This window comes from Urtica dioica, chromosome 1 (genome assembly GCF_054948205.1).
Source record: "Urtica dioica subsp. dioica isolate 48M chromosome 1, U.dioica_male_clone48M_v1_H2, whole genome shotgun sequence".
NCBI classification, from domain to species: Eukaryota; Viridiplantae; Streptophyta; class Magnoliopsida; order Rosales; family Urticaceae; genus Urtica; species Urtica dioica.
In genome coordinates this window covers 1,680,294-1,703,889 of record NC_142756.1, presented here as the reverse complement: position 1 = coordinate 1,703,889, position 23,596 = coordinate 1,680,294, and the positions used below count along the sequence as shown (strand labels likewise).

Sequence of the window (23,596 nt, the reverse complement as noted above, 5' to 3'; positions counted from 1 at the left end):
AAGGAGTCTATTCATTCTTCTTCAATGCACTTGATTATATTGGATGAACATCACATTTTTTCATGGCTCGATAGATAATTTGATAAGCCAATGATTTTTTTCCGTGTTTCAGAATACGGTTAACCAACATGTTAACTAATCGATTACGATAAATTGGATCGGATTTTGCAGTTTTTTCTTCTGCAGTACCTCGACGTGACATGAGCGTGAAAGGGGTTCAATAATCGGTTTTATTTTTATAAGGGCTAAAATAATTTATTTTGGCTTTTTTACCCCATATTGTAGGGTGGATCTTTCTTTCGGCTCAACTTTATCCCAGTTTTGCTGAGCTATTTTCTTTCCTATTTACTACGGACATCGGAATCAGAAGCTATCAGAAATTTTGATTCCAATGACTGGCTTAACGAACGGCTTCCTACCGATAATTTAACAGAAATTATATTTCCGTTAAGCTTATTAGAAATTATAATTTTCAATAATATCCGTTAATTTAAAAAAATATGTATTAAATTGAAAATGAAATGGATTAAAATATTAAAACAAGGTGGTAATATATAAAGTAAGAAAATGAGTAAGAATTTGTAGAAAATGACCTTGTTAGAATTGTAATGTTTTACTTCTACATTGTAATTTGAATTATGATTAATGAAGATGTAAGGGACTCTGTCCTCTACCGAAATTTATCCTATTGGGTTTGCTCAAAGAGGTTTTTCACGAGGCCGTTTTCGACAAATTCTTACTCTTTTCTTTACTTTTATATTAGCACATTGTTTTATAAATTTAACATTTTACTCTCTTTCAATTCCCATTTAAGATTGATTTTTTTTTTCCTTTTTTAATCAACGGAAATTATCATAAATTATCATTTCTCATAAACTTAACGGAAATAACACATTTGTTAAGCTCGGAATCCGATTTTTAGCTAATGAAAATTACTGTGTCCGTTAAGCACTAGAAGGCACACTAACGGAAAAGGTATTTTCATTAGCTTTCAATGCCCGAGATTAACGTCATTATTATAACAATGACTCTTTTTTACAATAGCGACGACAAAAAGAATCGTTGTTATTCTTAATTTAAATTAATTTCGATTTATTCCAATGAATTACGATGATGAAAATGATGTCTCTAAGCCCAGCTCAGCCAGCCATATTTGTTTTCTTTTTTTAGACTTATATTGTCTTTTTATCTTAATGTTTTACTTTAACCACTTTGGTACCGTTCTCGAACTAATTTTACTTTGCTCAGTACAAGAAGAACATCAAATGGAAACAAAAGCGTCTTCGTATTGCAAAAAGAGATTAAGTATAACAAAGCTTACATTTTTCACTTCAAAATACATTATTTTAGTTACTCAACAATGCATCTTAAAATACATGTAAGACAAGTATTTCTCACTTGTCCATATTATAAATACCAATCAACTTGGAAGGAAAAAAAAACCACATTATTTTTAGTAGTACACACGGTAGTTAATCAGAAAATTACTTAGAAAATATAGTCAACAATAGATGGAGATGAAGAGCCCGGCCATGGGACTTGAACAATCACCATGTTATCCTCGTATCCAAACTCGACTTCACGTCCATTGATACGACACGTCATCGGATTTTCCGACGCAAAAATCCTCATCTCTCCGGTGCCCCTGACTCCAACGTGCACTGAGCTTTTCTCATCATCATAGGCCACGGATTGGATGGCACCGCCGTTGTTGAGCATGTTGACTAGACCAATTAGAGCGAATCGGATGGACTTTTTAGGTAGAACGGTCACGGGTGAGACGGTAATTAGCTCAAAATTAAAGGGCTCGAGGGAAATCTCAAAATCTTCAGAGGGCTTGGAAAGGACAAGGCTTTTGGCTTGGGAAAAGAACATCGCAAATTCTTCCACTCCCTCGATTGAGATTGGATTTTCACCACTTTTCCACTCGATATCTTTAACGTTGGTCGTTGATGTTACCGAGACAGAACATTTAGAAGCGCATTGGTTACGCCTAGTCTCGCGACACCACCCTCCTCCTTGGCAATTAAATGCCCCTATAACTCCGGTGTACTATAAAAAATTAAGATAAATAAATAAATAAATTACACTTATACATGTGTATATATATATATATATATATATATTTCATTAGTAAAATTTGAGAAAAATTAAGTACCTTGTTGAGGTTCCAAATCTTGAGCATGGTTTTGCCGTCGTGAAGAGGGTTCTCGAAAAGGCAATCGCGAGTGGGAAGAGCGTAGTGTTGGCACCTGAGGATAGACCCGTCAGGTAAAGCGAGCTTTTTGAGGAGATCGAAGTTGTGCTGGCCCACCGAGTCGCTAATGTAGATTGGGCCTCCAGAGATGGCCCGCGAGGCTGCGTGGAAAGCTGCGCAAGGATGCGTGGACTGGAACATGTCCCAATCCGGGTGAATGAAGTTTCCCATCCAAAGGCTATTGTAGGCACAATGGACCATGTGGCAACCTTGCAACCAAAACGTCCCGTTTGGGTCCCCCGACGGATCCGTGCACCAAAAATCATCCCCTTTACGTCCACATAATTTAAAAAAAAAACAAATTATACTAATGTTTAAGTCAATGTATTTGTAAGTTCCATGTTTTTTTTTTAATCAATTTCGAAGTTCGTTTTTAAATTTATGCTATTTAAGTATGAAATCATATAGAAATATGAAACGTTATTAAGATAAAAGCATGAACACTTAAAAACTGAAGTAGAATTTATGTCATTTTTATCATTTTTCTAAAACTATTTGAAGGACAAATAAAAGATTAGGACAAGTGATTTGAAATCATTGACATAGTTATTTACTTACCGACGCGGCCTAGTGTGATGGCTTCTGTTCCAAGGAACATGAAGTCGTTGCAATGTTCCATGCTGGCAATCACACCGTTGCCCTTGAAGTGTTTGTTAACGGAGTCCGTTAGCGCTTTGTAGTACGATTTTGCAAGCTCTACTCTCCCACCGTAGTCCTCGCACAACATTTCCAATAGCTGTACACCAATACAAACATATATTCCCCTAAACTTTTAAAAATTGTAAAATTCACTCTAAATTTTTTGTATTTTTAATCCAAATTTTTATAATTTTTATGAATTTACCCTTTTAAAAAAAAATTCAAATTTGTCTCCCCGACTTCAATCACTTAATCCGTGAGTGATTAAATCCACTTCAATTTTTTAAATATAGATTTCAAGAGTGGATAGAATTACAACAATAATAACAAAATCAATCCAGATAAAAAAAAAAATTAAATATAAAATAGCAAGCTGACCAAATAAACGAGTCAAAGCCGTGTGTAAAAAAAAGAGTGAGTTGGTTAAGAAATCTAAAAAGCATTAATATAATATTAAATTTCCTTTTTAGAAAGAAGGACTCACGTGAATGACGTCAACTTTAACGCCGTCGATCCCAACCGACGCCAAGTGCGAGTGAAGGCCCTCAAACATCTCCGCCGCTTTCTCCGGCGGAACCATCCCGATTCCGGTCTCCACGATCTTATCGACGGCCAGGTCCTTCATCGTCATCTCAAGCCCAGGAGACAGTTTGGGCCTAATCACTTGGGCCTCAGGAAGCCCATCCATATTGGGCCTAAGCCCACCCCAATACCCACACAACGCGTGCCAAACGTACACGTGTCCAACGCTCGGAAACTCCTCTTTCAGATCCCTCACAAACGCACCCATACCCGTACCCGAACCCGAACCCGAACCAGACTCTTGCTTGGGGGACAAGTAATCCCTGAACTTGTAATTCTCCCGGAACTTCAAGAGCCGGCACGGCATTTGCTCGCCGGCGACTGTATTTCCGACGGCTTCTCCGGCGGAGGGGTCGGAATCGTGGCCGATCGACTGCCAGCCGTCGTCGATCAGGACCATCCCCGGCGGACAGCCTCCGTCGGAGAGTGCCCTAATTCCGTCCAAAACGCCGTGCGGGTGCACCGTAAGGTAGAACGCGTCCCACGTGCACCACCCGAACTTGTCGACGATCTCCGGCGGAGTCTTCTCGCTCAGGAGCCGGAAGGTCCCCAGGTGTGAACGCATGGCCTCCATGGCTTCGTTGACCAGGGAGAACGGGTCAACGCCGGCGTGGAGGTACACGGCGGAGCTGAAACTAGCGGATTTGACCTTCGTTGACCCGCTCTCCATGCAGACGGCGACGAAATCTCCGTCGGCGGACTGGAGCGAGGCTCTGAACGAGCCTTCGATGATCGGGAGAATCAGGATGTACGGTCGGTCCTTATTTTCCGGCGAGTTTTCGTTTTCGAGTATAACGATTTGGGTTTCCGATTCGAGATCTCGGCCCGAAGAGCCGGTCCAGTGAGTGGTCCACCAGACTTTGAACCGGAATATGCTCATGAACCGGATTCCATTCAGCTTTCCCAGCGGTGCCACGTGGCGGCTGCTGGGCTCGTCCGCGTCGAAGCCGAGGAAGCACCCTTTCGCGGTGGGAGCGGTGAGTGACACGTTGGCGGGGACGTCGGAGAGGATGACGTGGCCTTTCGCGGTGAGGCTCGTCCCCTTCAACGCGAACGGGGAGTGTGACGTCATGTCGGCGACGAGTGCTCCGGCGGTGATGTCATCGGACAAGGATTTGTTCAGGCTCGGAGCCATTTTTTTTTTGTGAATTTTGTATTTTTTTTTTTTATAATAAATCTTTGGGTGAAGAATGAAGAGAACGGAAGTGGGTTTATATAGAGAGGGAAAAGTGAGAAATTATAGTGTGGTTACGTGATGAATATATTTGTGTATGGGAATATTTATGCATGGATTAATATATGAACAAAGATGAAGATTCTTGACAATCTGTTATAGATGGGGAAAAAGAATCTGGGTAGTGTTTTTAGATATGTGCTTATATGAACTTCTGTGAAGATATATATATATTTTTTTTGGTATGGTAGTCTGACAGATTAGATAGGGAATTGTGCATTTATAGACAAATTTTTAGACGTGGAGTTTGTCCTGAGCTGGACGACAAAAGATAGGTTTTTAATTAATGTTTTAAGTTTTCTAATTTATTTTTTTCATTATTTTAAATTTGTATTTCAGGTTTTGTCATTATTCATTTTTTTTTTCTTGAGTGCTCTTAAATGGAAATGTGACGTGTGTGCATAAAATGAAGTAAAGGGTGATTTTTGACTATTATGGCTGGACAATATTAATCTAATATGTATCTTTATTTCGGAGAATACTATGCAGATCCTCCGAGTTTTAATCGACTAATATTTTCATATCCTACGTCAGTTATTTATTTATTACGAAAGTGCCTCTTCATTTCATTTTATTAAAAAAATAGTCCATCAAATCTAAATAAATTAAATTAACTGTTTTAGCTAATTGAATTTTGAACTATTTTCTTAATAAAATAAAATTTTATCTAAAATCTCAAAAGAAACTAAAAGACTGGTTAGTTGAAAAAAAAATTATACTACTAATTAAATTAATTTATATTCATATATTCATACCACAAATGATCTATCAATGCACCACGTAGTGCAATATGTTTCTTGTTGAATGTATTGCTATTTGTTATTCTATAAGTTTAACTATGTTTTTTTGTCGTATTTTATCGTTGTAGTAGTATTTTATTATAATGTTAAAATTTTTGTAATAATAATATTTGTAATAGTATTTTTAATGATCGGCTTAATTTGGTTTGACATCTATAAATTACTATTATTAATTATATTTTTAATTTGGTGTGATATCTATAAACTTTTTTTTTAATTAGCTTAGGGGCCGTTTGGTTTAGTTTTCTAAACTCGTTTTCTGTTTTTAAATTCTGTTTTCTGATTCTAATTTTTAAATTTAAAAAACAGATTTAGAATTACGTTTCAGAATATTTTAAATGTTGTTTGGTTATGTTTTCCATTCAATTGTATAGAGATAAAATAGAAAACAACTTTTCATTGTTTTCTGTTTTCTAAACAAATTTCAAAGAAAACAGAAACATGATTCTAAATATGTTTTCTAAATTCATAACCAAACAGTTTTTCTAAAACTGTTTTCTAGAATTTAGAATCAAAAAACAGAAAACGGGAACAGAAAACATAACCAAACGGCCCCTTAATTTAAGTGGTATTGAAGAAATAAATTTGGATTATGTATAAAGATCCAAACAGTTAAAAAATATTTTGATTTATTGGATTAACTAAAATATGTACTTTTAACTATGAAATAATGTTTAAATATTTGGTTTAATTTTTACATCAAATGAACAATGTTATATCAAATTTGTTGCAACACTGATTATTTGATGTAAAAGTTACACCAAATATGAAGTTATAGAGTTGTTACCATTGAAGAGGTTTAAATAAAGTTATAGAGTTGTGCATTGGAGAAACTCTAATAAGAGATAGTTTAGAAATAAACATATAACAAGTGATATGATTGTGATATATTTCAAAATACAAGATACGAAAACAATATTTAACTAAAGCTCATTTACTAAAACTCATGATATATATGGTTGATATTTTTTTTTGAAACGATATATGGTTGAATAAATCTACTGTGGACATTTATAAAATAATTTTTTTTCCTGAATGTGACTATTCTAAAAGTATGATTAATTGGAAGATTTATTTTCTCATTATCCAGTAAGAAGCATTATTCTACCGTTATGGCTACGGTTATCATTTAATACAGTTTTTGGATGATGTATTTGTCATTCAATGCAAGTTTTTCATTACATAATTTGTTGTCATAGAAGTATAAGAAAAAATACTTTGCTAATAGATAATGAAAAATATATTCTATTTTGAATAAACCCTAAACCCTATTCCATCAAAAGTTTGAGCAAATATATTGCTACAAAAACATTTAAACCATATTTATGCATATTACTTCAAATATTTATGCAAATAATTAATAAACATGAAAATATGTACACAAGTTTGGAGTCAAGAAATTTATTTATTTTTTGTTTGAAGAAGATTATAAAGACTAGTCTTGTGTTTTAAATTTTAATATGATCATTCAATATAATTGAATTCATATACCTAATATTTGTACAGTATTTGGAATGATTTCGTATGATGCATAAAACATTTATTTTGAAAAAACCGCCTAAAATGCATGACACACACACATATGTATATAAATATATATATACACAGGTGTATATATACTATATATATGTGTGTGTGTGTGCACGCGCGTTTGTACATCATCATTTCTGTAATTCTGTTAGAAATACATTACTATTACTTGAAATAGTCTGATTATTATATAACACAACGCATGTGGTGTTAAATCATTTGATACCAACGTGTATAGTAGAATGATTTTATTACTAATATATATCGTTTGATTTTCACACAAATGAATAAAATAAGACGATACGCAATTAAAAGAGGATTATGTATATGGTTTGTACAGTATAATTACTCACTATTCATATATGTCGCTTTTACTAAAACGTGAAACACATCCCAAGCCTATTTTACGGATTTTACAAGCCACACCCAAAATAATAATTCAGGGTCATATAGCCTTGAAAATTAATCCAATGGTGAAAAAAGGCCTCAAAATGTTTTTTTTTATTTTTTTTTTGGGTACAAAATATGGTTGCAAGCCTATAATACCCTAAATTTGTGTATAAAACCAAGTCACTCAAACTAAGTTACAACTACTTTTAACGCTCATGAGCTCCTTCTGCAATGTTGGATTAATGCATATTGGGTCGATGAAGAGAGTAAACTTGATATTTCATATACGCGGTCTATCTTTCAAAATATAATTTTTTCCCAAACTATCCTCACTGATTTTTTTTTCTTTCTTCTGAGCTAGATTTTAGTGTTTAGAAAGTAGGTTCACACAATATTTTCATTTGTGGAAGTATATAGCGTTTTCATCATAATTTATGATGAAATGTATAATTTGTGCGTCGGTGATATTATACAAGATAACATGGGGTAAAGTTGGAAATTAAACGTCTAGAGCCACTGATTTCATCAAGTATATATATATACATGGGAAAATATCTAAAGTACCCCTCGTGTTTAATCGAAATGCGAGATTTATCCCCTCTATTTCTAGAAATATTAGATATATCCCTTCAGTTTAATATAAATGACATATACATCCCCTAAAAAAATGTTATATTACAATTATCACCCTTTTCGTTTATTTTTTACAAAAAAATAATTTGAACTACTCAAAATACCCTTAATAGAATAAATATTTATTTACTATTTTAATAAAAAAAAATCAAAATCTCTCTTTATAAAAAAAAACCTTAACTTTTTATAAAGAAATTTTTTTAATTTAATTTTTTTGTATATAGAATAGAAGATAAAAAATTATTTCATTAAGGGTATTTAGGGGATTTCAAATTATTTTTTTGTAAAAAATAAACGAAAATGGTGATATTTGTAATATAACATTTTTTAGGGGATGTATATGTCATTTATATTAAACTGGAGGGATATGTCTGATATTTCTAAAAATAGAGGGGATAAATCTCGCATTTCGATTAAACACAATGGATACTCGTGATATTTTCCCTATATACATCAATACATATGTGTATGTTCTTTCTTTGTAAAAAGAGATTTGTAAGTAACTAGGCCACTTTAAACATGTGATTTTGTATCTAGCCTATGTTTGACAATTTTTAGGGATATAGCCAAATGGCTTATGTGGCAATAATTAAGGTCTGATTTGCCCTTATTTATTAACAAATTCGTGACATTCTCTTTCCTATTTTTTTCAAATAATTTTTTTTACATCAAAACTTCAAAAATTCGTATATTTCTCATACGAACTCGAAATTGAGTGATTTCAGATCCTACAAATTCGTGGCGTCGAGATCTTCAAAAATAGATCCATTGAGTTCGATGAAAAATTATGTTTAATGCATCATAGTTACGTTTCCATTTATTTATTTTAATAATTTTAAAAATTTCCAGTTATTTCCATATTTAAGTTAGTAACGTGATTTTTCTACATCTATGGTATTAAACATGATTTTTCATCAAATACAATGGATCTATTTTTGAAGATCTCGGCGTCACGAATCCGTAGGATTTGGAATCACTCAATTTCGAGTTCATATGAGATAGATATGGTTTTTTGAAGTTTTTATGTAAAAAAAAAGTGTAGGAAAAAAATAGGAGAGAGAAAGTGACGAATTTGTTAATAAATAAGGGTAAATCAGACCTTAATTATTGTCACATAAGTCTGTTGGCTATTTCCCTAAAAATTGTGAAACATATGCTATAAACAAATTTCATAGTTTCATTTTGGTTATTTCGCTACAGTGCCCTTGTAAAATAGCGTGTCAAAGACTCCCTTAATTAATTATTGAGACTACAACATATATATATATATATATATATATATATATATATATATATATATATATATATATACACCCTACGTGACATATTGCTACCTCTCAATTAAACATTTGATTCATCGAGGAAATACCGTCCTAACCATAACTGTACTTTTTATGATTCTATTTCACAATCTTAATGAAAAGTATAAATCCATAAAAACATCATTGTTGGAATGTTAGTGCCAATAAATGAATCAAGTATTTTTCAAACGATAATTAAGAAAACAATTGTAGTGCGATCATTATTTACTAACCTCATACGATATAATATATAAATATATACAAACTTATTTATAATGTGATTAAAGATTTTGGGTAGTTAATTAACACATATAGAACGCGTATATTATTTTTCACAATTACGTATATTTTTAACAGCTCAATGATAAAAGTAAAAGAAGCAAAAAGAAGAATCCACATTCCACACAATAAGACAAGAAAAAGAAAAACACTTATGGGATGGGACACGTGCATGCAAATTTATTTATTGGTCAAGTTGCTTTTTTTTTTTTTTTTGAGGGAGTCAAGTTGCTTTTTTTTTTTTTTTTTTGAGGGAGTCAAGTTGCTAAATATATAAACTTTATGAGTTCATCTTATCAACTCCTAGAGAACTCTATAATATTCAGGAATGAATTAACGCGAGTTTTATTTTGATATAAAAGTGATCAAGGGTGTTCTAGTTAAGATATATCAGAATTTTTTTTTATGTCAATTTTTTCCTTTGGAAACTAACTATATGGACCAAAAATTTATCAATACTTTACTGAAAGAATACTATATTGTATATTCCTTTACAAGTCTGGCTAACCACGTAACGAAAAAGAGTATCGATGCAATGCAATGATCAAGATATAAAAAATAAAAAATAAAAGTGAAGTGACCAATATCATTGAGTAGATATGAAGAAAAATGCGGGGACAAATTAAAGTTTTCTATTATTTTTGGAGTCACCGAAAGTTTGTGGTTAAGATAGCCATGTGTGGGTACAAATTTAAGTAGATTTTCATAATCTACATATTTTTAAAGAAAATGATTTTATCTTTTAGTTATGTATTTTTGTCTTCTCCTCAAAATTTTCAAACACTAAAACGAAAATACAATAAGTTCTAATATTTTTCCATCTAATTTTCTAGGTCCCGAATAGATCCTTTACCCAACGCGAATATAAAATATTGCAAAATATTCTCTTTATTTTTTATACAGTTATAGTTCTCTTATTCTTATACACGTGTCTAATATGGAGGATAACTGTTGAGTAATATTCTAAATATATCTTATGTAAAAAAAAAATACCAAATGTCTTACTAGCAGCATTCATTCGAATCTCTTTTCATATTCGTGATTTTGCTTTAGAACTCATATATACATTACACTAGAATCGAAAGTAAAATGTTTCTTCTTCTTTTATCCGGAATCTCTTTTTTTAAGGACTTTCCGGAATCTCGTTCGCTTATATTATTATTAGAGATTTCTTTTCAACTACGAGCCAAAACAAATTCAATAAGTCGATCGTTCCACCTTTTTTTTTCTTTCTTAATTTGTATATACATACATATATATACATACATACATATATATACATACATATATATATATATATATATATATATTCTACAAGGCAGCTAAGAAAAGCTTGGAAAAATGAATATTCTAATTCTAACACTCTCAAAGTAAAGAAAAAGTATCTCAGCTTTTTGAAAAAAGTTAAAAATACTCTCCACCATCATATACCTCTTAGTCTCAATTGCTAATTTAATTAGTGATTTCCTAACTAACTACCCCTTTTTCAGGGATTTTAAATTCATTATTTTCTCTTAATATATTCCAACTTCCAAGCTCCCTCTATCCATTGAATTCCCAATTTTTTTAGAAAATAATAGTATCCACTATCCGTTACTTGATTGCGTGCCGACTAAAAGTATTACAAGAGGGCCAAGTCTACCGACACTCTGAAAAATGCATAAAGTTTTTCTCTTAAAAAGAAATAATAATGAAATTAATAACAAGATAAAGTGGGACCGGGCAACGTGGACAGTCCTACGAGGTAGCTTGTTGGGTAAGCAAGAAATCTGAAGGAGTAAAAGCCAACGGTCAAGAGTCAAAACCGTTTGCTTGAACTACCAAATGGATCAACTAACTTTTGTCGTTTAGTCCCTTAAAATGGTTACCACCTTAGTCCTCCAATGGTTACCACGTAATCGATTTCATTTATGTGTGTTTTATTTATTAAGAAAGAACGATTTTCGTGTATGTTTGAGTTTACACTTATCATCGTCTCAGTGAGCCATCAAGTTCATTATTTAAGAGTTTCTTGTAATGAATTAAACGCCACGATCAATATTGAAGCTATTTTATAATTTTATCTACAAAAACCATTGATGAACGCACATGCTCGCAAACGTGGCATTGCCTAATGAATAAAAGGACATTGATTTGACCCTCCTAGTTATGTGAGATTTGTGAAGTTTAGTTTTTTTTTTCTTCTCTTTATTTAATAATTGATACATGGTATTATATGTATATATAAAATATAAATTATCAACTCCAAATATAGGAATTCAATGTTTAAGATGTTATTCGCTTATATCAATACGTGTTTTACCCGTATTCTATTAAAAAGTCTAGTGCAATTCTACAAAAATTGAATAATTGTGTCCATTTTTATCCTTTAAAATTTTAATGCTCAAATATAATGGTATAACAGTACTAAAGAGTAATTTTTATCAAATATGATTAATAGCACCTTAAATTCAGTTTGTGTTTCAATAGTATTAAAATTTCGAAATATTTAACAAATCAAATTATTATTACTTTCTGCCGCAATAATTTTTGTCCGTCCCACGGCCACCACAGCTATATATGGCGACGGATCGTAGAATTTAGAAACTTATTAGTTTTTCTCCACTAGACACATACTTTATAAACATAATTATAAAATTCTAACATTTTTTCAAAGTTTTACGAAAATGTAACCACATATGCGCGTGCAATACCGTGTCCATGTACTTTCCTATATTACATTTTTTGGGGGTAAAATTGTAAAACAAACAAAACTCCAAACGATCCGTCTCGTTGGAGTGGTTTGGTAATGTGTTGTGGTCGAATTGATTAGCGAGATATTTTTTTTGTTAAAAAAATTAGCGAGATATTTTTTTTTTGCAAGTTTGGGTTTAAATTAATTGACACGTACGGACTAATCACGCGGCGACCTATATGTGTCTCTCTCCACGTCAATGCAATCCTTATTATGGAATAGAAAAAGTATGTTTATTTTATTCCAATTGGTTATTTATTATAGACATTTGGGGAAGTATTAAATCCAAATACATATCTAATTTAATGTGTTTTTTGGACTTTCATTGATCCCGCATTTAAAAAATGAGAGTTGCAAGGCTTACAATGACACTTGTGGACGATAGAAAGTACTAAGAAATTTAAAATATTCACCATGTGAACAGATAATAGATCTGTGAAAATCTCTATAACAAAATTAGTAAATACATTTTTTTCTTCGTAATTATAATTGTGTTTGTAACAAAAAAAGCAAACTATTTTTTTTTAATGAGCTTTTTAGGCTCAAGCTATGTACCTCCACTTATTTTCGCACCAGTGCTTTGCTCCTCTGCTTAGCCAACAGTGCCAATTTGGGAAGTCTCACTTAAATGATCTTGAGTATTCTAAACCCAAAAGAAATCCTTCGTATATATGCCTTCCACGTTAAATCTATAGCTTAGAAAAATAAAGTGGAAATTAATTTTTGTATTTTCTTTTCAAATTTAATTTCTCAAATATGTTAGTTATCTTTTTACTCCATAAATCTCTTTTATAATATGTTATTTGTTGCTTACTCTTTTTTTTTTTTTTTGTTTACTATTTACCCTTTTATTTAGCATTTCCTTTCCATATCAAAAGTTTTATTCAGAATAAGGAAAAAGCAGAAAATTAAAAATGAGGTATTTATGAAAAATTTAAAAATATGAGATATTATAAAAATTATCGTCTTCAAATAAAATATTTGTTGAACTTCCCCAAAATAAAAAGGGAAGGCCCCAGTAATGTCGTTTTAATGGGCTATATTAAATCGTGGACTTAAGAAGCCACTAATGCATTCTCTTGGAGTTCAATATAGATTGTGCAAAGTAGGAGTATTTTCAGGACAATATGTACAAAAGTTGCAAAAATTTCAAATAGACACTTCTAAGTCTTTTATATATAATTTTATGCTTCTGTTTTTCTGCATAAAATTGCATTAAAATTTGAAATAAAAGGACAAGAAAACCCTTGTCTGATTTAGACGTCGAGCAAAACAAGTTATTCGTTGTTTTAGAGAAAGAAAGATGTGCTATTTTGCTCAAACAAGTTATAAAATAAAAGTAAAAGAAGAAGAGAGGTATTAACTCTTTTATTGACGTACGAAAACAAATCTATACACCATTATATTAATAAGAATATTTAACTTTTCTCTCTTTTTTTGTTTGTAAACTGATGGCTTTTCCTAATTTGCTACGGACTCGCTCATCTTATTTGATAGGAGGTTTAAGAATAGACATTTTAATCTACATAAAACTTGGAAGAAGAAAAGGGCTACACATTAACTTTGACTAGTTTAGGCTGTACGTCTCGATTCACCTAAAGCTCCAGCGCAGACTGTCCGATGAGAAACATAAATAAATAAATAATTATTAAGTGAAATATTTAATATGCAATGTGTTCGAAAATCGCTTGGCAAAACAAATGGAAATGGAATATTCAGATTAAGACCAAGATTCCAGATGTGAGAACTTACTGAGTTGATGAGTCTCAGAGCGGCGGGTCGTGTGAATTTCCTGGCGAAGAGAAAACAAGGGGCGGGTTTTCCTTTGCTAGTACACCATTCTCGTCGATACTCAGTGTCATAGTTGATAAATTCTATCTCCTGTTTTTAAAATAAATATTTAAAAAAAATATATTTCACAACTTCAGCTCTATAAAAAATAGTCGCGCGCTATTCGATATGACACTCTTTTCATTAATAATGACTCACCTCAAGGAAACCAAAATAGTAATTGACAACTCTTTCCATATCTAATGACTCACACCTCAATGACTTCGAATAAGTAAATTACTTATTTATCCCTCCAGTTGACATATTACCTTTATGGACTGAATAAGCGTTGCAGTGGCATCGGAAAACTTGTATGTAAGTGGGTGCCATCCCCGGCGTTCATGCTCCCTAGAGGATGATAGGTCCCACGACGTATGTGTCAGCGATCTTCTTGTTATTTCTCTCTCTAGTCCCTCTTGCTGAATTTATTTTCCAGGAGAAAGAAAGTGGTGTTTTTATTCGCAAGGACTCACCTTATTCTCGTTTCTATTGGACCAAAAAATAAAAAAAGAGATCACGAGACACTTTGATGGAATAGTAACTTACAGCTAGCAGCGTCTGAACATAATGTTCGTCTGGTATACAATTATGCTCCTTGGCTGTATCAACTGGCTGAAAAGAAGATCAATCTTTATAATTAGACTTCAGCTCAGATACTACATGAATTTTTATGAGTGGCAAAATAGTTCCTCAAATATTGATTTTGTAGCATTCTAATTTTTAGAATATATTATGCACCCAAGATTGATGTCCTTTTAAAAAATCACACGGACTATGCCACTTGATACATTGGATTTGCAATCTAGACAACGTTTTAAACATGTTGAAAATCTAGTCACATTTGCTGACGTTGCCTCACTAATCAGATAGTATTTTACATGATTGTCCTTAGCATTTTCATACGTTAATTTTGTAAATGGCTAATTTACCAATATAAACGAAACGTTAGCTATTTCCTTAAGATCAAGTTTGCAATCGGCTAAATAGCTACTGCGCCAAAAAAAAAGTAATTTGTAAGAAAATACATATGCAACAAATCACTAGTTTGTAGACCATTTTTGTAAGAATTATTTGTGCTAAAAATACATTATAATTAAAACTTTTAACAAAACTTAAGAATTTACTAAAAAATTCTAGAAGGTAACACTACTGGGTTGTTAGAGATTGAGAGAACTCACAATGGGACGCTCCCGCCAAAACTCAGGTAGTGACTTCCTCTGCAAAGTTATTATGGATAAAAGTAAGTGGACTGAAAATATGTTTCATTGGCTAAGTAATCCAAATATAGAAACTGACTGAGATATAACTGTTTTACTTTTCTCATCAAAACAGTAAAGATATGAAAGTAGGAGATACAACATCAACTAAATTAAATTTTGTTGCTTTACAAACTCCGGTTTTACGATTTTTTAAAGGAATGTAAAATTATCTTATTCTGGTTGCAGACAACTTCTCCAGTTTCAGATGCTCTCCTAGATTTTGGGTGTTTGCAAATCACATTGTTTAAAACATCAAAACAGGTCTCTTGTAAATTCTAAATAATTCGGTGAACGACCAACCATTGGGGATCAAAATAATACAACGCACTTAATCAGTTAGAAGCCCCAGTGCCCACCATAACGCAAGAAAAGTTGCAAAAAGAGATATCAAAACAAGGTTGCAATGGTCAAACATACAGCATTAAACTAACGTGAAGAAAAACATGCCTTGCAATTCCCTTGAAATGTAGTGAAGACAGTATCGTCGTTCACCACAATCTCTGCGTGCTTCCTGGTCAAAACAGCCCACTGAGCAAAACACGAGTCAGATAATCAGTTCAAGCAGAGATAAATGATGTCAAGTTCCTGAGTATTTTCCTTCAAATCATTTAGTTTGGGTGAAAATATCTGAGCTACAATGTTACCTGAGATCCTTTTCTCCAGTTATCGACAGGAATAATAGGATCCATTTTGGGGTTGTATCGACCCTCCTTTGTATCAGCGAAACTGATTCAAGTATTTGAAAGTCAACATCAGAAATTTACCAAGTCAACTCACATCTATATATATGTATACATTCATAGCACGGTAAATAAGTATTACATAATTACACGACTAGGGTAAACAAATTCACCCAAACACTAATTATATTGATCTGAAAGTGACTAACCTGTCCACAAAACTTGTGGGTGTCGACATTATATAGTCATATACATAGCTGAAATTGTAAAGGGGGATACAGCTGCAAAAAGGCCAAGACACTGAAATTCTATCAGAGACAGCAAAAAAACAAACAAAAGAAGATCAAAGCAACGGGACTATTTGGATCGATCAGTGACCAAAATAAAGAAAACTCGACCTACTTAGGCAAACAATTATCTTGTAGTGTATGTTATACGTACATTGATAAAAGAATAATATATGTAGAGGACACAAAGAATCACCTGTCAGAAAGAAAAGCAAAGCGTACATTGTGAGTATCCTCAAGTGCGTGCCTAAGCAATATACGCTCAGCCTCGATCATACTCGCTTCTCCCCAATCTATCTGAAGTAGAAAAAAAGGACGAAAAATTAACGAACGTGTAACATTCTATATGTATATCAGTTGCCGAAAATAGACGCATGATATAAGTCTCAAGTTTTTTTTGTAATTTGCCTAAGCAACTTCTATAATAACTGAAACTATGATCTAATGAATATATAATGATTATAATTATATGCTGAATTGGTAGTAAAATTATAATTAATGGACTAGTTAAGCTTGGGAATTATACAAATTTAGATTAAAAAGCAGAACCTGTATGCTATCATTGACTTGACGATTCAAGAAATGAATTGATCTCGTGGTCGCTCTGTTGAACAAAAACCCAGGCCTTGAATGTACATAAACTGAGAACTTATCTTCACCACCCTGGAAAATATAGTAAAATAAAAATAAGAATTTGCTTCGTTAACAAGCATTGCATAAGAAAGCAAAGTTTAACCAAAATCAGACTCACAAATTTTCTTTATGATTAGCTCCGGCTTTAATTGGATATTTCGAAGAGATTGTATTACTTTTGGAAAGTTCGGAATTTGATTTAATTCACCATAATTTTTTTTTTCATAATTACTAGAAACAGAAACGAAACTGAAATAGAAACTCAGAACTAAATCCACACTACTAAAAATAAATCAAAAGAAGAAAATGAATTTTCAGAAGACAAAATGTGAACCTGAAAGAAAACATCCCAAACTATGTCCAATGGAAGCCGATTCCGAGCAATGAACAAGAACGCGATCTTTGGTTTCGGAGCTCGCAGAGAAGAGAGAGTCATAATTTGACTGTACCGAGTCTGAGTCAGCCATAAGCTTCCGAAGCAAAAACCTAGCAATACCACAGCCAAAAGCTTTCTCTTCCATCTGTACGTTGATTTCTGCTGAGCTAGTTTTCGCTTCATTCACTCGCTGAAGCGAAAACCACAACAATAGGTAGAAAGTAAAACAAAATCAACCTTTTTTTTCCCAGGTCTAAACGAAGCTCGAACTCATTGAAATTTCAACGATGAAAACGATTCAGATCCGATATATGGATTCTGAGAACTCCAAGCTCATTGATTTGTGAGCAATTTTGGATACGAAGCAAAGCTCTTTCGGGAGTCTCGTGGTCAGTGGTGCACTTGGAGAGAGAGAGAGAGATGATTTTGTGAATTAATGAGAGTGTTTTTGGTTTATTGTTGAATTGGAACTGAACAAAGCATGTGAAGGTTTTTGGGATTGAAAAAGAGCAATTGAGAGCATAGAGAGAGTGAATAAAAAGAGAGTTGAACTGAGACTCACTTGCCAAAATGCTAGTGGGAATAATTTTTAGTTTAACTTTTATTCATTTCATGGTGTGTGTGTTTTTTTTTTTTTTTTTTTTTTTTTTTTTTTTTTTTTTTTCAGGTTGCGTGTAATGGAGAAGAGCGAATTTGTACTCTCAAATGATTGGAATTGGAATTTTTGTATATCTTTTTTATTATGTGAATAGTATAATTCTTCTTGGTTTGGTAAATTATGAAGTAAGATTACAAAGAATTAATTTGAGTATAGTGTGATAAAAACAGCATAAAACATATCGTTGCATTAAGATTTACTCTAACTCACATCTTCCGCTTTCTATGCTTTTGCCTTTATATGCATAACAAGCAATTTAAGGAAAAATAAACTTCTTAAAGCCTTCTTAATATGATTGATTGCAAGAAGATGTGTGGACAAAAGGATCAACTCTAAGTTTAAAACATAAAGAAGGATAAAAAAAAATACAATCAAGCACTTTGCTTAAATTTTCTCAAAAGATTCAAAACCAAAATTTGGATTTGTACTTTGTTGAGGGGTGGTTTTTTTAGATCGTTGATGATTATGGATTGAATATAAAACACATAACACTGACTAGATGATCAAATATGAGCCATTATTCAAAAATAATAAACCGTAATAAAGGGAGAAATAGAAAGAAAAAAAAAATGTACCTTTGATAGTATGGTTTCATAATCTGAGACAAATGTGAAGAAATAGGAAAGACACCAAGCTACCACCAACCATGAGTTGTTACAATAATATAATGAGCCATTTGTTGGGACTTGGGAGTCAATGTCACACTTTATAAATTAAATTATAAGCAAATAATAATTTAGTCAGCTTTGCGATAGTGGGTTTTTTATTTATTTATTTTTTATAATGCAAGCAATGAAGCAATTCACTCACCAACTAATTGCGGTCGTTAGCTTGAAAATATAATTTATTAACTTCATATATACAATATTAACCAACGAACCAGTTTAATTGAGCATTATCATTTATTTATTTATCAAATTGAGCATTATTGATTTAGATGCCAATATTGGAATCTCTATATATTATTCCCATCATATAACTTTCATTTCTAGTGCAAGTTTCTACAACATTTAATTTACCTTCTCACTCAAGTGGGTCATATACATCATAATTCATAATTTCATTTTTTCTTCTTCTTTGCATTATTGTTTTTGTCTTGTATAATCTTAAAGGCAATACTTAACCTGTATTTCAAGTGATGCTTAATATGATCATTAAAATAACAAATATACAAAATTCTGCATAAGTTCATAATAAACCTTAAACCCATGAAACTTCATATTGTTAACTAACTATAATGTGATTTGGTGTAACAAGCAACATTAATTACAAACAACACAAAATGACATCCTAGTGCACTTTGTTCTTTTTACATTTAATATTTACTTGATGAAGTAAAACTACAAACCCTATATATTTTCACACTAGTAAAACCACAATATTTGCAAGAGAGACATAATGAACTAGAACCAAAAGGCTTCTTTTGCCCAATCCAAGACCTTTGAAAATCTCTCCATCCTAATTTCCTTGCTTGCCTTGTCTCGGGCCTCAGCTTGAGCCGGGGTTTCCTCTTCATGTACGACTACAAAAATAATTTAAGAAAAATAAAAAATACCATATTAAATCTTAGCATAGACGACAAAACATAAAAATCAATATTTCAATAGCATGTTTTTTAATGTACAATTATCTCCGTGTTTGGACTCTTGGTTCTTGATTTGCTTGTTGAAGTATTTAGCTGCGTCGAAGACATTTTTGTGTGTTTCCCAACCTCCTCCGAACACTCCATACCCTTCTTTGGGCTGAGGTTGGATTAGGAACTCGAGCACCGACAATTCTTCTTTGTTCACCCAATGAATACAATTCACCGGGCACGATTCGACCGAGACCTGAGATAACGTTTTTTTTTTGTATTACGTACTCAATAAATTAAATTAATAATAACTAAAAATGTAACTAGTTTGATATTTGCCTCGATATTTTGGTAATCGTCCCCAAATTGTACTTTAACCCGCGCACTTCCTATTGCCTCATCCATCATGAATGTGTTGCTCGCGTAATGGACACATTCTCTACACCCTGTCAAAGTAGGACTCTAAATCTCAAAGCTAGGTGGGGTGGAATATTAAATAACTATAATTAAGAAGAAAATTGAAAGAAAAAAATCCGGCTAGCTAATTGTATTTTGAGCATATTTTTTACACTTTTAAATTAAACTATCAAAACTTGACATACGCGATCTCTTTTACATAATCGCTGTGTAGTTTTTTTTACGAATAAATAACTATTTCTCGTGACCAATTATTTTCATGTTTTTTAAAAGTTTATGAACTAATTTGCATCAACTCGAAAAGTTTAAGGGCTAAATTTAAAGATTAATTTGTTCGACATACACCATTGTTACCAAAATAAAAAGTTAAAGTCACATGCCAAGTTTTGATGGTTTAAGCGTCTACAAGCACTAGTTATGAATAATTAACGGTTAGAGTGCAATTTATAGAAAAGATTAGGGACATAAATGCAAAAATGCGTACAAGAACGGTAAAATATAGAGTACCTACCTATGCAGGCATTTTGGTCGATGAATAAGCCTTGGGGTCTCATAGGTCCGTTCCACACGCTGAAACCCGACCCGTTTTTATTGGATCTGTCGAATCGTCTGTGCGCTCTCCCACCGGAAGCGTCGTATTTCCCTCTCAGATCGTCTCTCATCAGAACCGTGTACGCCTCATTTAGTTGCAGAGTGTACTCGTGACCCTTTTTAATCATAAAAAAAAAACTATAAATATTACTCAGGAAAAAAAAGTCAAACCAATTCCCGTTGACCGATCTGATGATTCAGAGACACCTGTTGGCCTGCGATATCGGGGTGGTGTTTCTTCTGTAACTTCCGATATGCTTCTCTGATTTCCCGGCGATCGGAGTCCTCGGAGACTCCGAGCAATTCGTAGTAACTCTTCTCTGCTTCTTTCGATCTCTTCACTGTGTTTTTTCCACTGCAACATCTGATCGTACAACTCGTCCGTACTCCTGGTGATCTCGAGCTGTATAAAAAAAAGTATTATATATTATTTTGTTATTATCAGTGACGTGGCGTGGATGTTTATAATACTAACTATCACCTCCATATGGGCGTGGAATATGAATATCCATGAGCTTGGGAAGATTTTGGCGCAGAAAATTGGCAGAATGAAGAAGATAGTGACGTGGCCATTATTCTTGAATTCTGTTTTTCAAGATATTCTTAGGAAGAGCTTTTGTAAGTGAGGTATATAGATATATAGTCGTATGACTGTGCATTTGGTGTTTTGGATATTTTGCCACTTGGTGTTTAATGGATATTTTCTGTATGGCTTTGATCCTCTAGCCAATTCTAGCTCTCCACGTCAAAACTTTGAAAAGTAAAAAAGGTATTTCGACGTGGCAAAAACCTTGTTATTTAGGTTCTCACCGAGTTGAGTTGTCCATACAAAATTACGATAAAATGAGAGACATCTGTAAAAAGCCCTTATCTTAAAAAAATAGGTTTTTATTTTTATATGTATATATTTTTGGTATTTTTTAAGCATGATTTATATTTCCATATAATTTTAGATTAAGAAAAGATATGGACTTAAAAACAATTTTAAAATAAGGCATAAAGCTTAACGCTAAAAAAAGAACAACCACGTCTAATTTTCATCTCTTTTCTAGGGAGAAAGAATATTATCAATTTTTTGTTAGAATTTTTTTTTTTTATATAGAAAATTTTAACTAATAAATCACTCTTTAGTTTAGACTTTCTTATTAATGAAAAAATACGAATAATTACCTAAACACTATTTATCGTCGTAATTATTGTGACAATTTATAAATTTATGACGATGATGTTTCTCATGTAGAGAGTTTTTCATACTCATTGTATGTTGAAATTAGAGCGCTTATGAACTCAAATTATGATTTTTGTTCAAGGATATATTTATATACTTCTTTAACCTATGAGATAAAATGGTTTTAAAGTAATTACAATATTAAGTGCATAATTTTTTTTTTATATAAATAACAGTTTTGGTTTTTGAAATATCTATTTTACCTGTAATAAATATTTATCAGATTTCAAAAAATATTAACCAAATTTCAACTGTTAATTATATTTCAGTATATCAATGTTTTGAACTTAATTTTAATAATTATTAACCAGATTTCACAAATCGTTAACTAGATTTCAAAAAGTGTTATTCGTATTTCAATAATTGTTGACTAGATTTCAATAACAGTTAATCAGATTTCAATAACTAAGCACTAGATTTGGAATACAATAATATTTTTGTCTGAACAAAAAAAAACGATTACTGCAAAATATTTTGAAAACTTGAATAAGATATGAAAAATGACGCACGTTTTAGGTTATTTACGTAATTTGTGAAAAATCATTTCTAACTATTTCCATTTAGGGAAAATAACACATATATACCATGTGTTTTAGTGAAATACCAAGTTTAACATTTGTTTTTCAAAAATGTTGAGTTCATACTATCTGTTTAATTAAAATGATAAATTATACTCTAAAATAGATAACAGTATCATAAATCTCTCTTTCAACGTTAACGTCAATGAATAAAGATAATTAGATTTTACATATAAATATTATAGTCAACGTCAATGGAAAATCAATAAAAAGAAGATTTGTGACACTGTTGTCTATTTTAGAGTATAATTTCGTGAGATATGGAAAATATTGCACGTTTTAGGGTAGTTATGTAATTTATGAAAAATCGTTTCTAACTATTTTCATTTAAGGATAAATTACATAAATGCCCCCTGAATTTTTGACCATTTAACAACGTGGTCCCTATTTTTATTTTTCTTACAGCGTCGCCCTTGAACTTTGACAATCTTACAAACTTAGTCATTCTGTCTATTTTTCTCAACAATCAATCCATTTTTTCCCATGTGATTGGCATGTGACTATTTAAACAAGGACAAAATTGTAAAATAAAAAAAATATTGATTTTATAATGATTTAATATTATTAAAAATTATTGTTTATTATATAAAAAAATAAATAAAAATAAAATAATTATGTAAAATATGAATTTTTAATAAAAATAAATTGTAAAAATGAATTATTATTTATTATTAATTTTCTATTATCGTGAAAAAAAAAGTATAATGGAAATGTATAAAAAAAGTATTAAAAAAATACAACAAACAAAATGAAAAATGAAATTTTTTAATTTTAATTTATTAATTTTAAATATAAAATAATTAAATAAAGGATATATAGGTAATTTTAAATATTCAAGTTATTACACAAGTTAAAATAGACGGAATATACTCCCAAAATTTGACGGAAGGACTAAGTTTGTAAGATTGTCAAAGTTCAAGGGTGACGCTGTAAGAAAAATAAAAGTAGGGACCACGTTGTTAAATGGTCAAAAGTTCAGGGGGCATTTATGTAATTTATCCTTCATTTAATTACATTTATATCCGTAGAAACGGTCTGTCGTTTCGATGCGTCCCTTCCTCGGTTTTATTTTTCCAAGTCAACATACATGCGACAGAAAATTCGAGA

General features: G+C 31.9%; 3 protein-coding genes across 4 annotated transcripts; all 3 read right to left on the bottom strand.

Moving 5' to 3' along the window:
• Positions 1-1,266: 1,266 nt before the first annotated feature.
• Positions 1,267-4,911, bottom strand: LOC149406169 (Raffinose synthase family protein). Its single transcript, XM_089618089.1, has 4 exons — positions 3,381-4,911; positions 2,816-2,993; positions 2,159-2,526; positions 1,267-2,052 (listed from the first exon to the last, which is right to left on the bottom strand). Exons 1-4 carry the CDS (start codon positions 4,611-4,613, stop codon positions 1,489-1,491), a joined length of 2,343 nt encoding a protein of 780 aa, XP_089474215.1. The 5' UTR covers positions 4,614-4,911; the 3' UTR covers positions 1,267-1,488.
• An 8,022-nt stretch (positions 4,912-12,933) lies between these two features.
• LOC149406168 (Core-2/I-branching beta-1,6-N-acetylglucosaminyltransferase family protein) lies at positions 12,934-18,025 on the bottom strand. Of its 2 annotated transcripts, none has more exons than XM_089618271.1 (11): positions 17,403-18,025; positions 16,985-17,098; positions 16,632-16,732; positions 16,358-16,429; positions 16,113-16,194; positions 15,916-15,996; positions 15,388-15,426; positions 14,756-14,821; positions 14,479-14,628; positions 14,132-14,260; positions 12,934-13,074 (listed from the first exon to the last, which is right to left on the bottom strand). In XM_089618271.1, exons 1-11 carry the CDS (start codon positions 17,625-17,627, stop codon positions 13,069-13,071), a joined length of 1,065 nt encoding a protein of 354 aa, XP_089474397.1. In that variant the 5' UTR covers positions 17,628-18,025; the 3' UTR covers positions 12,934-13,068. The 2 variants fall into 2 exon arrangements, with proteins under 2 accessions (XP_089474397.1, XP_089474365.1); XM_089618239.1 differs by lacking the exon at positions 12,934-13,074 and adding an exon at positions 13,743-13,992 and having other exon boundaries at positions 17,403-18,024.
• A 1,264-nt stretch (positions 18,026-19,289) lies between these two features.
• On the bottom strand, positions 19,290-21,320 carry LOC149406167 (chaperone protein dnaJ C76, chloroplastic-like). Its single transcript, XM_089618329.1, has 6 exons — positions 21,165-21,320; positions 20,891-21,086; positions 20,604-20,799; positions 20,015-20,121; positions 19,727-19,931; positions 19,290-19,624 (listed from the first exon to the last, which is right to left on the bottom strand). Exons 1-6 carry the CDS (start codon positions 21,254-21,256, stop codon positions 19,506-19,508), a joined length of 915 nt encoding a protein of 304 aa, XP_089474455.1. The 5' UTR covers positions 21,257-21,320; the 3' UTR covers positions 19,290-19,505.
• Positions 21,321-23,596: the final 2,276 nt, after the last annotated feature.